Source organism: Apis mellifera, linkage group LG13, assembly GCF_003254395.2.
Source record: "Apis mellifera strain DH4 linkage group LG13, Amel_HAv3.1, whole genome shotgun sequence".
In the NCBI taxonomy this organism is placed as follows: domain Eukaryota; kingdom Metazoa; phylum Arthropoda; class Insecta; order Hymenoptera; family Apidae; genus Apis; species Apis mellifera.
This window is the reverse complement of record NC_037650.1, coordinates 10463364-10482015: the sequence shown is the minus strand read 5'-3', so window position 1 is coordinate 10482015 and position 18652 is coordinate 10463364. Positions and strand designations below refer to the sequence as shown.

General features: G+C 35.5%; 2 protein-coding genes across 9 annotated transcripts in view; one reads left to right on the top strand and one right to left on the bottom strand.

Annotated features, from left to right (window-relative positions):
• Positions 1 to 12668, top strand: part of LOC724962 — a 64420-nt gene extending 51752 nt beyond the window's left edge. For 3 of the 8 annotated variants that reach the window (XM_026444813.1, XM_016915836.2, XM_026444815.1), the window contains 7 exons: positions 50 to 265; positions 2508 to 3053; positions 3340 to 3351; positions 4304 to 4597; positions 6154 to 6457; positions 8903 to 9178; positions 11772 to 12668. In XM_026444813.1, coding sequence (XP_026300598.1) covers positions 50 to 265; positions 2508 to 3053; positions 3340 to 3351; positions 4304 to 4597; positions 6154 to 6457; positions 8903 to 9178; positions 11772 to 11917 — 1794 coding nt within the window. In that variant the 3' untranslated portion in view covers positions 11918 to 12668. The remainder of the gene's footprint in view (positions 1 to 49; positions 266 to 2507; positions 3054 to 3339; positions 3352 to 4303; positions 4598 to 6153; positions 6458 to 8902; positions 9179 to 11771) is intronic. The other 5 variants (XR_003305994.1, XM_016915837.2, XR_003305993.1 and 2 more) reach the window with 5 other exon arrangements.
• Positions 12669 to 14495: 1827 nt separating this feature from the next.
• LOC410399 (protein bowel) lies at positions 14496 to 16804 on the bottom strand. Its single transcript, XM_026444799.1, has 2 exons — positions 16608 to 16804; positions 14496 to 15172 (listed from the first exon to the last, which is right to left on the bottom strand). The coding sequence occupies exons 1-2, from the start codon at positions 16615 to 16617 to the stop codon at positions 14496 to 14498; spliced, it is 687 nt and encodes a 228-aa protein (XP_026300584.1). The 5' UTR covers positions 16618 to 16804.
• Positions 16805 to 18652: the final 1848 nt, after the last annotated feature.

Below are 18652 nucleotides of genomic sequence, written 5' to 3'. Positions count from 1 at the left end.
TTCCATTGTGAAACTGTAAGTAAATTTCGCTTCGGTTTATCGTGGTCAGGCCGTCGTTGAAGAGCCATGCAGCCCGCCACCGATATTGGAGGAAACGGAAATTCCATTTGGATTGGAGGTACCCCCGTCGCCAGCCAGGTCGACGAGCAGCAGCAGCTCGGGCAGTTACGACCTGAAAGATGCGATGACAGATCCGGGTCAGGAGGTTGAGCAGCAAACGGCGCCGCCGAGCGGACACACCTCAGAGACGGAGCTGGATCATGACGTAAGACGATGATGATAATTAAGCTAATTTCCAATCAGCCAGCAGCCAATCGATCGACCGAAATTTTTTTTCCTTTCCCCCCGATGGGCAGGGACAGAAAAGTGACACGTTTACGAAACGAATCGATTCTATCTCTAAGGTTTAAGATAATGTTAGAGTGACGACGAAACATGGTTGTACGTGAAACGATGATGATGAGAGTTCTTCTTTTTCTTTTTGGAGGAGTTGTTTTACAAAGAGTTTTTGTCACGGATATTGCAATTTTTTCGAATTTCGTTAATGGTGTCGAATTAGTTCTCGCTCCAGTTGAGATCTCTGGAAGATTAAATGTGAATTTTTTTTTTTTTTTTCATATTTTGAAGGATGGATCCACGTTTTGCGGATCAAGTAGAAAAAAAGACTTGATCGATTGTGACGAAACGTTTCGTCAATTTTAACAAGGGAGGAAGGATAAAAATAGTTTGTTCGTTTTTCTAGCACAAATATTATCTCCTTTTCTTTTTTTATCGATGCAAAAATTGAAAAAGTTTTTAACCATCTTTGCAAATTTCTTACAGATAATTTGAAATGATCTAACACGTAAATGTAAAATTTTTATATTTTTTTATTTTATGTATGTTTACGTAATAAAGAAAAAAAATTTGTTGAGTATTAAAGTGTATTTTAAGAATGAAGCAATTAGCAAGATGCAGCAACCTCGGTTTGCCAGAGCAAGTATGATAAAATTCGATATCTTTTACCTTTTTTATTTCGTTGAGAGCAAACCTTACAATCTATCTAATAACGTGCTATCACATTCGCTGCCTATTATTTTTCAGCATCTCTTTCATCACTGCATTTCCTTCTCTCCATCATCAATCTTTCAACCAATAGAAATAATTTCTTTATTAATAAATTTGTTTATTAATAAATAATTATAATTTTAATAATTTTTTTATTAATAACAAAAAAATCAAAGTTATCTTCAAGCTCAAGTAATTCCATATTCAATTCTTGCAACATTTGCAATTTAATTTTTACAATCTAAGATAAAAAAAAACCTAGACATTCGACAGTATTATTCTACGCTTCATAAGATTATATATCAAGAATCTGAAGAATCTATCATCTTCGTTCCAATTAATTCCATTATTGTATTATTAATTTTCATAATCTAAAATAAAGAAAAAAATCTAGCCATTCGATATTATTCTACACTTGATAAGATTATATATAATCTATTCTAAATAAAAAGATATTCTAAAATCAATCAAACATAAATACAAATATCGAATTGCCACTCTTCCATCTTTACAACACTCAAAAACTTTGAAAATAATATTTCTGTTTTAATTTAAGATAAAAAAAAATCTAACCATTCGATGTTATTCTACGCTTCATTATATATAAAAAATCTATTCTAAATGAATCAAATATAAATATAAAAACTTTGAAAATAATATTTTTGTTTCACGATCTAATTTAAGATAAAAAAAAATCTAGTTATTCGACATTATTCTACGCTTCATAAAATTACGTAAGAAATCTATTCTAAAATCAATCAAATATCGTTCGAATTGCCACTCTTCCAACCTTACAACACTCAAAAACTTTGAAAATAATATTTCCGTTCTAATTTAAGATAAAAAAAGATCTAGCTATTCGACATTATTCTACGCTTCATAAAATTATATATAAGAAATCTATTCTAAATGAATCAAATATAACTTTGAAAATAATATTTTTGTTTCGCGATCTAATTTAAGATAAAAAAAAAATCTAGCTATTCGACATTATTCTACGTTTCATAAAATTATATATAAGAAATCTATTCTAAATGAATCGAATATAAATACAAAAACTTTGAAAATAATATTTTCGTTCCGCGATCTAATTTAAGATAAAAAAAAATCTAGCCAATCTAGACTTTATTCTACGCTTCATAAAATTATATATAAGAAATCTATTCTAAATGAATCAAATATAAATACAAAAATTTTGAAAATAATATTTTTGTTTCACGATCTAATTTAAGATAAAAAAAAACCTAGCCATTCGACCTAGCTAGTATTATTCTACACTTCATAAAATTATATATAAAAAATCTATTCTAAATGGAAATAAATATTCTAAAATCAAACATAAATACAAATATCATTCGAATCGCCACCTGTATGAGAGAATCGCCACTCTCAACGCAAACGTGTCACGATTCAAAACTATCCATATCCCTCATATCACCCATACCATCAATCGGTTGCAGGAAGGCCACCGCTCCTCTTCGGGCGGCTACGCCGAGTCTCCGCCGGATCTGCGCGGTTGGACGGAGGAGGAGAGGCGTAGACGAAGGAAGACGTTCTCCCTCGACTTTCTGGGAAGCGGCGCGGGCGTGGAGCGGGGCGCGGATTCGTACGGGGAGGGCGTCGAGTTGAGCCCAACGCCGAGCCATCGTCACAGGCCGAGGGGGAAATCGACGAGCGCGAGAAGCCCGCACAAGAACAACAGGAAGCGGGACGCGGCGATAACGTCCGTGCAACAATCGGCGCAGCAGCAGGCGCAGCAGCAACAGCAACAGCAACAAATGATCAGCAGGAGCCCGCAGAAGGAGGACTGGCGCGTGGAGCAAGGGGAGGATGGGGGCCACGTGCCCACCTCGGATGATTCCAGCTGCAGCCACCACTACCACATGCACCATCACCATCATCATCACCTGCATCGCGAGGGAGCCGACGGAAGGCACAGGAGGACGAGGGAGAGCCCCAGGAGGAAGACCACTGGTTACGTTTCCACCAGGAGGAGGAGCAACGAGGTAACGTTTGATACTCGTTTGCTTTCTCTTTATTTTATTTACTTTTGCAAAGGGAAATTTTCTTTTGTTAAAGCTGTCGTGAAATTCTAATTTGCATTTCGAAAATATTGGAGTGAGATACGCGTGAAAAATAACGATGTATAAATATATATTTTCGAATTCATGAGTTTGAAATTTTGAGAATATAATTCTTCGTGAATTAATGTATAAAATATTGTTTTTTGTAATATCTGGGAGGAAAATTGTATATAATATTCAACGCTTAAATTATCTTTTGGCAATCCAGTGGGATTTTCCAGTAAGACATATTTTTAAATTCTTTAACCTTCATTTTTTCTCTCTCGTTTCTTTTCAACGTTAAAAAATATTTTTATTTCACTTAAAGTGTATCATTTTTAATATTATTTAAAAATCCTGCATGGTGTTTGTTCAATATTTTTAATATGTGTTTGCCAACTCGAATTCTTGTTTACAATATTTATCCCGAGAGCGTCAAATTTGTTTAAAAGAAAATAACATCAATTTCTTCCTCTTCGAGATAAAATAATACTGCAATCTATTAATACAATTTAAGAACCATATTAATCGAAACTCCCATTAAGTATAAATATAGATCAAGCACTCGATCAAATCTTTCAAAGCACAATTAATTAATATTGGCACGAGAACAATTGTAGAATTGAGTGGAAAAGTGGTACTAAACCTCTCCATCACAAATCAATTATTAGAAAAAAAAAAAAAAAAAAAAAAAGAACTGATCTGTAGAGATGTGTAGAACACGTGCTAGAAGAAAATCAATTAAAATCTACAAAATATACACGTAAAGAGTATTCTTCTGAAAAAATAACAAATCGAATATTATTAAAAAAAAAAAAAAAGAACTGCTCGAAGAAAATCGATTAAAATCTACAAAATATACACATAAAGAGTATTCTTCATTCAATAACAAATCGAATATTATTAAAAAAAAAATTTATTTTCTCTCACTACCACTTTTCCAAATACATCAACAATATTTAATTCCCAAAAATTATGCACTCCTTAATTACGCACCAATTAATCACGCACCTCGCAGATAAAAATACAAAAATTTGAACATTGAACAACTTTGACAATTTTTCCAAATTACCCCAAATTCTCTCCTTCCTCGTTCGAGGAAGATCACCGCTCGAAGGGGTCTCGACACGAGGATACAATGGCAATAACTAACTCCCCTCCCTTCTCCCCCTCCTCCCACGTTCGCATTTAAGGACAAGAACGCGGCCATAACGGGGAGCCTGCCACGAAGGAGGTCGCGGGCGGCTGACGACATAATGTGCTCGAGGTTGAGCCCTGGCCGTTATCAACGGAGTCCGGGGCACAACGGGCAAAGGGCGGTGATTGTCGAGTCGCAGAGCCCCGAGGCTAGATTGAAGGCCCTCTCAGCGGAATCGTTGAGGTCCGTCAGCCCTGGGAGCGACAGTGTTTTCTACAGCGAGGGGGCGGACCAATGCTTGACCATCGGCGCCCTTGACGCCCCCCATTGCCACCACTGCGGCAGAGAGGTAAATTATTCATTCGATGTGTTTGTCGAGGTGTTCCTCCTTGCGAAAGGAAGCAAGTTCGAAGGCATGGTACACGATAGGGGTTGTATTTTTTTTCTCTCTCTCTCTCTACTAAGTCCTCCCTATTTTTTTTTTTTATTTCTCCATTTCGTGGGATCGAGGTTACATTACGAGTCGAATATCACGAATTAGATCAAGTAGTGGTACATAGGGTAGTGTGTTAGTCCGTTGCTTGAATTTCTTCCTTTCTTCCTACTTGTTTCTGGGGATTGGTTAGAGCGTCGAGTTTCTCTTTGTATAAAAATTCGTAGTAACATGGGCTGGGTGTTAATATTCCGTGGAACAACTTTGGAACATCGATTCTAGAAAAATACGAAATTTGTGCGCAGAAATTTCGATTGGATGAAGCGAGACATTTTCACAATTAAGTATTTGTTCTTCAGTCTTTAGAATCGATTTCTTTCTTAAGATGTTTCTTTGAAAAACAAAAAATTATTTCAAAAATAGAATCAAATTAGATAAAAGAAACTCATAAAAATCTACGTATTAATATTCCATGGAACAGTTTTGGAACATCGATTCTAGAAAAACAAATACGAAATTGCACAGAAATTTAGATTTGGATGAAACGAGACATTTTCACAATTAATCAATTTCTTCCTTAAGATATTTTCTTCAAAAACAAAAAATTATTTCAAAAAAAGAATCGAATTAGATAAAACAAACTCATAAAAATCTACTCTGCGTATTAATATTCCGTGAAACAAATTTGGAACATCGATTCTAGAAAAACAAATATGAAATTTGGTGCGCAGAAATTTAGATTTGGACGAAACGAGACATTTTCACAATTAATCAATTTCTTCCTTAAGATGTTTTCTTGAAAAACAAAAAATTATTTCAAAAAAAGAATCGAATTAGATAAAATAAACTCATAAAAATCTATTCTGCATATTAATATTCCGTGAAACAAATTTGGAACATCGATTCTAGAAAAACAAATACGAAATTGCACAGAAATTTAGATTTGGATGAAGCGAGACATTTTCACAATTAATCGATTTCTTCCTTAAGATGTTTCCTTGAAAAACAGAAAATTATTCCAAAAATAGAATCAAATTAGATAAAAGAAACTCATAAAAATCTACGTGTTAATATTCTGTGGAAGAACTTTGGAATATCGATTCTAGAAAAATAAATGCGAAATTTGGTGCGCAGAAATTTCGATTGGACGAAGCGAGACATTTTCACAATTAACCATTTATTCTTCAATCTTTAGAATCGATTTCTTCCTTAAGATGTTTCCTTGAAAAACAAAAAATTATTCCAAAAAAAGACGAAAATCAGACCAAAAAAAAAAGAAATTATTCGACCGATCAATCAATCAGTTTAAATTCGAGTATAAAACTGAACCGTCTCCAGCAACCGCCAAAAAAAAAGAAAAGAAAAAAGAAAAAAGAAAAATATCGAATCTCGAATCGATCTGTCTTCTCTATCTGTCGGTCTATCTACCTCTTTTCTCTATCGTGCGTGCCGTCGTGTTGCTCCACCCCGAGGTCTCGGAAGAGATCGTTCGACCGCCGGCAGGTTTCGCGGACTCCCCCGAAGGGCACAGATCGTCCACGTCGAAGCACGTGCCCGGCCACCGGCTCTACAAGAAGTTCGACAAGAGGTACCGGTCGGAGGATCGCGGGGACAGACGGCACAGGCGCAGCAGCGCGGGCAGATCGGACGTCAGAGCGAAATCGGAGGAGAGGGTGGCGTCGAGGCGAGGCAGCAGGGGGAGCATCGACGACACAGCCGCTGGAAGGAAGAGGCTTCACGCGAGGAGCACCGACGTCAGCTTGGAGATCCTCACTGGTTGGTATTGTCGAAGTTAGAACGTTTTAAGGTGGTCCTGGCAATATTGTTGCAAATTAATTAGGATCCAAGTTTCGTTTGGAAGTTTATTTCAAAATTGATACTCGATTTCCAAGAATTGTAGATGGAAGATTATTGTAAAGATTATTGGAAGATGTTAATGGAATTGTTTCAGACTGAATTTTAACAGGAGAAAATTAAATAAAGATTCTTGGAATCACATAATTTGGAGAATGGATTGTATATTGTATATTGTAGGTAATCTGGAATATTATTGTTCGTATCATTACTTGTCCCTCTCGATTCTTTCACAATTTGAATGTGATTTTCATAATATTGGTTCAATTTACGTTTTATAAAATTTTATACACGTATACAGAGTGGTTCCACTATCCGTTGGCACGTGTGAAATAGTGCTAGAGAGATATAGATAAAGGGATCTAAGAAATCTCGTGGGATATGTGGATTTAGGATTGTATACGGGAATATTGAAGATTAAAGCTTTGGTAATATATATCGTGGTGGAAGAGTAATGGGAAAAGAATCGGACATGAGAGGATGTATTAAATCTTAATACTCTGGAGGAAATGTTTTACGGCTATGTCTCTCTCTTGATAACGATATTTTGCTTGTTAGATGACTCTAGAATTTTTGTTCAAAATATAATTGAAATTAATTCGACACGCTGGAATTAAAATTTTTTGTATTCAAATAAATAATTCATTCTTATAAATAATTATTAATCGTAATATTCCATATCCACCCAATTTTAATATAATAGAAGCCAAAATTATTGATCCATAATAAGGAGCTTCAACATGAGCTTTTAATAATTAACCATGAAATAAATAAATAGGAATCTTTATTAAAAATGATATTAATAAATAAATAAATAATATTATATTTAAATTAAAATTTAATATTTCTATTAATATAAAATTTATCCTACAATCAATTAAATAAATATAATAAATAATACATAATATTGGTAAAGAAAAAATTATTGTATAAAATATTAAATAAAATCCTGATAATCAATGATTTTCGCTATTACAAAGTCAATTTAATTTAATTTTTTTTTTTGGTATTATCGATATCATCGGTTACAACAATAAATGACAAATTATCATCATTACGTAAGCATTACTTGAAAAGACTTTTGCAACGAAACTTTTTCCATTTCTTATTTTTATTTTATTTTGTTATTAAAATATTCTCTGTGATGCGATAAAAAAAAAGAAAACTTGAAAAAAAACATTACGCAAACTTTGTTAACTTTATTACTGCTTTCATATTCTGGCACGAATATGAAAGGTAAATGGGCGTACAAAGTATCCGTGAAACGAGAATAATAAAAGTGGATAGGTATCGCCCACCTTGTAAAAAAGTTACGTTAATGAAAACGCGATTTAAAACAAAAAAAAAAAAAAAAAATTTAGCGAAATACCGCGGCGTTCATTAATTAAAAAAGTTCATCCTGATTCTCTCGTATCATTTGTCTTCCTTTAAGGTGATTAGTCGTCGGGCCGTTTGTTAAGATTCGATCGATTTTAATCAAGAAACAAAGTGTTATTAATTTTTTTTTAATAGATCTAGTTCATTCATCCGGTGTTTTCATTATCATGGATCGATCGAATAATAATTTCTGGAGTACGGATTAAAAGGAAACACGAAAGAATGAGATGTAAAATTAGAGGAAGAAAATTGTACGCGCTTTACGAGATTGCTCGATTAATAAATTTATTAAAAAAAAAATATAAAAATTTTTAAATATAATATAATTGGAGAATAAGTGAAATAAGAAGTACAAATATGTTGATTATAAATTAATAAAAATTCATTCAGTAGAGGTTAAAAAAATGAATCGAACGCGTAAAATGTAATTTAAAATATAATTTCGATAACACGTTCGAGAAAGGATTCACTTTGTAATACTTTATTCTAAATTTTCTATAAAAGGCAAGTAAATAAAAGGCATTGTTGGAAAATTTAAAATCATTCACGTGCAGGAAATATATTCAATTCGCGAAAATATTTAACAATCGGGCATCATTTATCCTTCATTAATACGTAAAACATCTGCATTAATAATATGGTTCGATAATAATAGAATGAATGAATATTCATTCATTATTTAAATATATTATAAATATATATACTTGCATTAAAATATTAAAAATTCGAACCTATAATTCTTTTATTACTTGTTCAAATAATATATCTATGGATAGAATATTTATTTCTCAAGATATAAATGGAGAATAAGAAAAATAATATATAAATTCAAAAAGATTCAACAAACTCTATATATACTATATATATATATATATATATATACATCTCCAAGAAACTTCCATTCTCGATATGAAACGACAACACGTGCGCGAAAATTTATCTCGTGCAAAGTTTTTTACCGTTGTTTTTATGTTTCTAACGTCTGAAAAGGTCGGGAGGACGAGGACACGTATGTGGAGCCGTACACAAGCAGCGAGTGGATTTACATCGGCGATCTCGAGGAGAGCCACGTGTGGAAGAGGCCGGACGGCAGGGAAACGGACGACGAAGTTGGGTTGGAGAGCGTGGCGAAGGAGAGGAGGGGCTCGCAGGAGTCGACCGAAAGCGAGAGAAACTTCAGGAAAAAGTATCAGGCTACGACTCAGAGGATAGTGCACCGAAAGATCAGCGGGGAGATGTATAAGAGGATACAGACCAAGTGTTTCGGTGAGTTGTTCCACACCATTCTCTCATTATTCCACGCTGCCCAACTTCTTTTATTAGGTGTGGAGAGAACGACGCTTTTAGTTTTATGGTCTAAAGTTGTATAGCTGTATACAACAGCTTGGGTGTTGTCTTCGTTTCTCTTCCATGCGTTTATTACGCGTATTATGGGAAACGTGTAAATTTATTCAATATTTCATTATATATATTTTAATATTTTATATATTTTAATAGAAAATTGAATCGCAATAATAGTATATACGTAAGAAAGTATTGTAAAAGATTGGAAAATTGAGCAGAGTAAAGAGAACAATGTTTCCAACGTACGATCATTACCGTTGAATCTGTATTCTGTTATAAGCGTAGGATTACATCATGTTCTCTTGTTCGTGGATTTTCTGCATTTATTAATACAAATAATCGATCTTGAATGGAATGCCCTCGATTTCTACGGACATACTTCAGACTCGGTTAGTAAATCTCAACGTAAAGGTTATCTTTCTAAATATACTGGAATATTTAAAATGAAGGCTTTATAATCAAGGCTGAAATCGATCGATTTATAATTCACCTTGTAACCATAACATAGCTGCTTATGTGTTATATATTTATATTCTTAACAATAAACAGATTTTAAATATTGCATTTTCGAAAAAAATTTAGAATTTAATAATAATTTAATAATTTTTTTTATTCATTCGTTGATAGTTTATTAAAAGAGAATAATTTATCTCGTGTATCTATTACATTACAAAATAATATATTCATAGAAAATTTTATCAATAAAAAAAAGTGAATACATTCAATCAATTTTCATAATTTTTTAATACTATGAATATAAATCAAAAGTCAATAACAATTAATAATAGTTCTCGTTTAACACATATTCGTACAACAAACTATAGAATTACAATTAAATTCTGTAATTCTGTACGTATCAAATTGCATTTCAATGAAATTATTACTACAAGGATAACGACAATTAATATTTTTTTTTAATCATCGATTAATCATTTAACGTTTCATACATGTGATTAACTTATTTAATTTAATCACATCAATCTAAATTCTTATTATTAATTGCGAGCTTTATATAAAATAATCGACTAATTGAATTTAACATTTTCATTCAACGCGTAACTCTGTTAAAATGCGCGTAAGCTTAACAAAAGGTAAATCTCATCCATTCATTCAACTTTTGAATAAGTTAAATATCCCGTGTTAAAATTAGAAATAAAATTTCCATAGAAAGAAACTACATTTCCTACGTTCTTTCATAATATATATATTAAATTTAATTTTCTAAAAAAATAATTTTCTAAGCAATACGAATTAATTATCAAACTAATAAACGAAAAATTAAACGAGGTTACTCGTGAACGATAGACGTTACATCTGGATAAATCAGATAATTGTCCAGCATAAAAAAAAAGGCTCGTTTAAAATAAATCTGATATGCTTGAACCGATCATTCGAAAACAAATCGTTTTTAAATACATTCCACTTAGCTGACTATATTTAACAATGAGGCTCGAAATTGGGATCAAGAGTATTTTACACAAAAACTGATTGCTCTTTGCTTGGAGATTCAGTCTGTTTTCTAAACGATGATTAAACGACTACCATAGAAAAACATTCATTCGGTGTTTATTATTGACAATCCGTTGTTTCAGTTGTCGTGTTGGTTATCGATATACAACAAACTGTACACACATGTGTGCGTGTAATTAAGTACAGATAAAATATAGCTTTCAATATGTTAATGGCTCAATTTACTGTTCAACTGTTGCAATTAATTCACAATATATTACATAAATTCGCTGTAGGAAAATAAGCTATAATACGTGTACGCGATATCGCGTTACGTGTTGAAATAGAATTTCAACAAAAAGAAGAAGAATATAATTATAGAATTATAATTATAAAACAATAATTAATATACAATAATTAATATTGAAACGTTTGGAAAGAAAATGAATTGCAACGAGAAAAAAATCTAGGACGAAATGGTCAAGTAATTGATCGCGCTTAAAGTTGAATATTTCTCGTGATAAATCGTGGTCGATATATCCGCCATATTCGTCTCGTTCTCATTGTGTAACATCTTAAAGCTGTCGCTAAATTTATGCCCTCCGTCGGGAAGATTGGAACGAACATTTACCATCCCTTCAAAGATGCTGGATGTTACAGGTTGTGTGCCGAGTGTCGACAAGCTTCTCGAGGATAGTTATGACCTGGGGAAAAGAGGAGAATTATCCTCGATAAGTCGCGCGAATAGATCGAAATTTTTCGCGTAACACGAGAACCAAAGAGGACGCTTGTGTACATAGTTTACGCTGGGGATAGATTTACGATGGGATTGTTTAACTTGATACTCGTTGCTTTCATTGTTTTACGGCGCAGTCTCTAAAGTTAATACGTTGCTAATGGACTAACTCTTAATCCTTCGTTGAACGAGTGAAAAAAAGTTGGTTACCGTTTATTTGCCCTTTCTTTTCGTGATCGAAAAAGTAATACATCGTATGAAAAGTTTCTATGCGAATATAAATTTCAATTTGAATAATTTTTCACTTTTTTTTTTCTTGTTTTTGTTTAGATGAATTATTTTATTTTCGTCGTTCCATCTGTCCGTACGAGGTGATAATATATTTGTGGGACACTTTTGGAGGATTCCAGATCAATATGAAAGTTGGTATACAAAAAAATGTAGATTATTCATTAAGTTACATGATAAAATATTGATATTTTTATAACGTAGTTAGAAATTATATTATATGTATGGGAAACGTGAGAAATAAGTATAGCATACTTTTGAAATTCATACCATAAACTATGTATATAAGTATGCAGAATATGAAGAGAGACGAAGGTAAGGAGGATATTCAAAAGCAAAACTAATATGTGAAATGTTAAGTATGACGGATATAGGTTAACTTTTATAATTGAAAGGAATGCAATTTGAATTATGAATAATTTTATTTGGAAATTTAATTGGAAGCAAAAATTTGTTTCAAATATTATCTTTCAAGGAAAGGTATTGTATAATTATTAATGGAACAATTATCCTTATAATTTTTCCATTCCATATTTTGTCATATAGGGAAACTTGCTAAATTTTTGATAATTTATACGTCAATGAAATATTTATTAAAGATATAAAAATCAATATAATTCAAATAATAATTTTTCTTATAATTAACGAATAAAAATCATTTTTGACAATTTAATTGAAAGAGTATTGTCATGGAAAAAGATGATAAAGTGATATCGAAGTAAAAATATTTATTTTTCCATACCTTTTTATTTCCATATAGTTTCAACTTTCCATAGATGAATATTTATATAACTTTGTGCCACGTTTGACTTTTATTCCGTTAATATTGTAAAACTTTTCGAACGATTGAAATACACAGTTGAAAAGAACAGAACGCTAGATACGTTTAGAATTATTTGAAATACGTTATATAAATTATATTTACTTAAAAAAAAAAAAGAATAATAACCACGATCCTCTTTTTAACAATTTAATTACAAAATCAATCTCGGAATTCATTTTATTCTCTTTTTCACAATATTGTATATATAAATCGAATAAAAACCTTATTGCTTATTTAAAAATCTAATCAAAAAGATGGAAATAATCAAATTCTAAAACATTACCCATCCCTCTCCAAAAAAAAAACTTGAACCTAATTAAACAAACTCGCCATCTAAGCCGAGCGAGTAAACTTCAACCATACACTCAGACGGGAGACAAACACAGTCCAGAGTAGCAGTCCAGCGTATGAACTCGAGGCAGAAAGAGAGAGGACATCGATTGTGGAAGCCAGCCCTCCCTCCGTCCCTTCCTCCCTCCCACCCAGCTCATCGCGAGAGTACAAAGTGTTACAAAGTGTGCGACGAAAAGTGTAGGAATTCCATCCGCGACGAAGATAGTTGGAGGCAGAAAGAGAAGGACGGCCGTAACTAAAATTTACTTCGCGAAAGCGACGCATCGCGAAAGAATGCCATGGAAACGTGGCCAGAGAGACGGAGAGGATTCGATTCCCCCGTATATTCGACATACGATACACGAAGCGTATCGCGGAATATAAGATGGGAGCAAAGTGGAGGGGGGAGATGGCGAATGGCTCCTTCAACAGGAGTGAGGGAATAGCTGCGAAAATAAGAGGAGGGAAGAAGATGAAACGAGATGGATAAAAGAGAAGGAAAGAGGGAATCGTTCTTCCCGTTTCTTTAAATAAGCACCGCGTAATACTCGGTCTAAATATAATCGGAACGGCGCAGCTTGAGAGAAAGAGCGTCCGGCTGGTAGGTGGCAACGCTTCCTACTTACGGCTCTGCGTCAATTTGCCGCGTGTGACGAATAAGGTCGTTGCTTGGATTTGGAAGAAGCACTCGTATTTCCCAAAATTTTACCCCGTTACTTGTATCATGATAAATTTCTCGCTTCTCGCCTTCTCATTTCTGAACGGGGAAATTCAGATGGATGGAGTTGGTGTTTCTAATTCGAGACCTCATTATCATAATTACCCTTATAAGCGTTACTCGACGATCGATTGTGCATACAAGCGTAGACTATATTCCAAATATTGCTACTTCATTTCCATTATCTTCGGTGGGATATTTTCCCGGAAAATCGTCGTGGAAGGAAAAATTGGAAAACCCCCAGCCCGTACACGTACACGTTCAATCTTTTTGTTCCTTTGTAACAACATGGAAACGAAGTATGATAAAATTATATTTCCTGAAATTTTATTTGAATGAAAGACTATTTCTAATTTTTAAATTCTTAATAATACGATTAAAATACGATCGATTCAATCCATTCACGTGAATGGTAATATGCAATGAGACGAAATAACAGATCTCGGACAAACAGAACAATTTAATTCGTTAACGGTATCAAGCTATCACTATTATTCAAAATTCTCTCCTATATATATCAAAATCTATCTCCAAATATTCGAAAATCAACTTCCTCCCCCTAATCCTCGCCCTCCTCTCTCGATTCCATATTCAATGATAACACCGAAAACCGCATCCATCGAGGACTTTCCCTCCCTCCCTCTCAACCGCACCGGAAGCATCGATCCGGTATCATCGAGATACAATTTCGAGAGCAATGGATTCGAGTAGCGGGATTCTACTATAATACACGTACACGCACAGAGGCATAGATTCTGAATATTCCCGCCCGAAGTTAAGCCAGAGCTGAATACAGCTGGCTGTGAGGAAGAGGGGGAGGGGGGAGGGAGGGAGGGAGGGGCCGAGGGGAAGGGCGAGTGGAAGAAGAAGCTTTTGGCCGGCAGTCAGTGGGTCAGGGCGGCGAGTCGCATTCCACGAGCCGGCTGAAGGCATCCTCCTCGGAAGAGCCCGGCGCTCTGAGCAATCTCCTATCCAAGTGTTGATGGGCGAGGGGTCCACCAGGTGGATAGAGTGCCGACCCAGTCGGGAAAGGGCCAGCGAATACCGGGTAACCAGGCGGTGGTTCGAGCAGAGGTGGTGGAGGAAGCAAGAGAGCCCTTGCCGCCAGTTCCTTCCGCTTGTCCGCCATCATGGCCATGATCTCGTAACTGGACGAGGATTTTCTCGCGACGGACGGTTCTGCACCGACCTCGTGGTCCGGATTCGACGTGGTCGACGAGGACGGTGGAGGACCGGTCAGATGGGGATGCATGTCGCCTGGGTATGGTGCCAAATGTAATCTGGAAGGTACCACGGGCACGAATGCAGAGGATTCGCGATGGTGAGGGTGGCCCAATCCAGCGACCAAACCATGTCGATGATGATGATAAGCGGCCAGAGCGCTAGACGGGTCGAAGCCCCTCGAGGTCGACTGCGCCGCTGATCCTGAGGATGATGCGCCCGCCGAAGAGGGAGCCGACCTTGGTGACGGCCCAAGGCCCAGCTCTCGACCCCTGCTCGTCTCCTCCGTGACCGTGGCCGAGGCCGAGGCCGACGACGCCACGATGTCCGTCGGCATACCGATGACACCTGTAATTCGAATCAACCCTTTTGCTGCTGACTTCTGCTTAGTTTAAATCTCGCGATGACACGAATGGATATGGATGTAGTGTAGTTTATGCTCATTAAAGAGGGAAATTGTGACACGAGTGAATAAAATTATGAATCGATTGGTGCAATTCGAATCTTTAACTGGATAGTTATCGATAAAAAGATTCGCGTGAGTTTGTCGAACTGATGAATTGAGTTTGGATTTGGGAGTTTTATTTATATGTGGTGTATTAATTTGGTCGTATTTATTATTGTCTACAAATAATCTAATAAAATATTATGAAAAATGGAATAAACAATGTTTTTCACTCATATTGTTTTTGATTTGCTTCGATTAATACTTTTATTAATTTTTATAAATGTAAACGATATAAATTGATGGATATTATTTTTCGTGACATATCATGTTGTTAAATATTTCTACTTCTATTTTACTTTCTGATAAGATAAAACAATAAATATGCAATTTTATGACGTTTACGCGAAAACAAATGATTCACACTTCTAAAAACAAAAAAAAAGAAGAAAAACAAACTGAAACAACGAATACATTGAAACGACACAGTTTAAATTGACTTTCACATTGTTGCAAAATGGTAACGTACATTTTGATTACGAAATGATTTGGAATTCAAGGACTTCATCTACATTTGTATACGTTTCTTTCTCTGAATTTAATTCTCTTTTCAGTTTCCATTGGATAAAAAAAATAAATAAAAAAAATTTATTTGAAAAAAGATCTAAGTATTTCGAATACAATACTAACACATATGCATATTATCATTAATTCTTTGGAATTAACTAATTGCAGGAATCCACGTGACAAGGTTAAATGTAAACGTTAAACATATCCGCCATCTTGCATTCGTCTGTGACTTCCATTAAACATCGATACGCATAGTTTCATATTCTGAGAAATATTATTCTTCTCTAATACTCCATGTCATTATCGTAATCGTCTTCGCCAAAAACTTTCACTTGCAATACATTTCGAGTACAATTAAAAGATTCTATTACTTTCATCTCACTTCAAATCAAATCTCAAATTCAAGTATCTCTGAACTTAATTTTTTTATCTAATATAGTTATTTTAAGAATCTCGTTCAGTTAACTTTAACACTAAACTATCAAGGAATAAAAAAAAAGAACAAAATACTTCGATCCACAACAACCCATTCGCAATAATTAATATCCCATTAACACACAATCAATCGCATGAAACCAACACAAAACAAAACAAATTCTTCCTAACCCATGACCAATTATTAAAATTCATATCATCACCGAGGACAAGATTTTATCTCATAATTCGCGTTCCTCAGACAATTGTGCGATAATACGTGGAACGTACGCTCCCGTTTGCCAGCCGCGTGCGTTCCACGATCGTGAACTGGTTATCTCGAGCCGAGCACACCTGCCAACATGGCTTCCGCGGACCCAGCGGTCACGGCTAGTCCTAGCGGCCATGTTGGAATCGCCAATGCCCACTGGAATGTGACGAACGTGGACCACTATCCTCTCCTCTATCCCTCCGAGTCACCCATCGAAATCGAAGCGAACGAAACCACGCCAAACCACGACCAAAAAATCCTTTCGATCCATAGAATATAAGCTCACCAGGGAAACGTCGGCCGTCGAGAACACTTCCCGATCTCGCGTTTACTCTCCACCGATATCGGTCCACCGTCGCATCTCCGACGTGTGATCCTGTTCAACGATCGCTGGCGGAAGCATTCGTCGCGACACCAGTACAGGCTACATCGAGTCGCTTTCACGAACGATATCACTGATCGTATTTCGGTCGTTTTATCGCGAAACCATCCACTAGCACTCGCGTAATCACACATACACGATACACTTGTGGGCCAACTTGACGAGAGGGATACACGAGTTTTCGAATCCGCACGCACTCGCAGAACACGAACTCTTCGAATAAACTCTTCACGACACCCTAGCGAGAAACACTGCTCTCCTTCAAAAGAAATCTTGGCGCAACACTTGGCCCTCGAGGCGAGGTTAATACGGAAAAGGTATAAAATCGCGGTTGGCGAGCATAGAGACGCGACACCCGTCCCTTCAGTTTCACGATTGTGGATACGAAGGAGCGCGCGGTTTACTGCGTGTTGGACGCCGCCAGGTAGGCTACCTCGGCGCACACCCACGCAGCCGAAGCACACGCATAGTCTACACGCACGCGGGCACACAAGTAACCGGCCACGACTTGCCTGGGAGTCTTTCCGTTCGGCTGCCGCTAGTAGCGCTGCTGCTGGATGCTGTGCGCCGACTGCCTCGCTCCTGGCCCGACCACGGTGCGACAGAGTCCGATGGAACCGGCCAATGGGAGTCCAACCGAGACGCAGGAGAACCTGGAGCAGGCCCTAGCGATGGGATCGACACCCTTCCGCCTAAGGATTCCGATGGAACAAGTTTCATGATATTTATTCCAAAGATTGTACACATACAAATGTTGGACTATATTTATGGTCGACCGATATACAGACAAAATGGATGCAAATTAATTTGTTAATTGTTTAACGATAAATTTTTAATTTATTAGATAATGCAGAAATAATTATTTTGATGAATTTTTTTAAATATTTTGAATATGAAATATTATGTATATTATGTATATATACATAATATTTTTGTTTCTACGAAGTACAACGATTATTTTTAATTTGGTATACAAGTAGTTATGTAGCAATACAGTATGAATGAAAAAGTGATTGATTTTATCTCGTGTACGTGATACAAAAATCTAAGGAATTTAATCAAGTAGCGTTATTAATGTCACATTAGTGTCCACTATGTCCGCAAAGGGTTTAATTTAAATGGAAAGAAAGTCAGGAGTGCAGAAATACGGGAGTGATTTTACTCCAACATGCATGGACAAACATGCGAGGATATATTTGCATAGTCTGCGTACGGGTTGAATTTAATTTGCATGAAAATTTAAATTGAACACGCAAATAAGACTTGAAGCAATGTAGAAACGTAAATTCCTACAGAGGATTTAAGAAACGTGACACGATGATTACATTAATGTAATTTACAACTTGTTGGAACAGGGAATCGTAAATACGTTACGATAAAATCAGATAAATAAATATAATAATTGGTTAAATCATCATGTTATGTACACGAATATACATAAAATTTTTCTGAAATTCTTCATTTTCACTTTCACACTAAAATTTTTCGTTGTAGAAATGCAAATATATTTTTATCGTTAGAATACTTAAAATTACCCTAAAGGAATATTGTTGTTCTCATCGTACAATTCCGATCAATTTCTCAACAATGTTGCAAGCGAAATTTGCTTCTACTGAAAAGCTTTATTCAGCATCGAATCCATCGCTAACAGAGACGTAGAGCAAAGGGGACCAGGAACGAGGGAGGGAGATCCACGGGTATCCTATCTACCAGTGCCTACGACGCGATGCCGCGCAGGTTGAACGC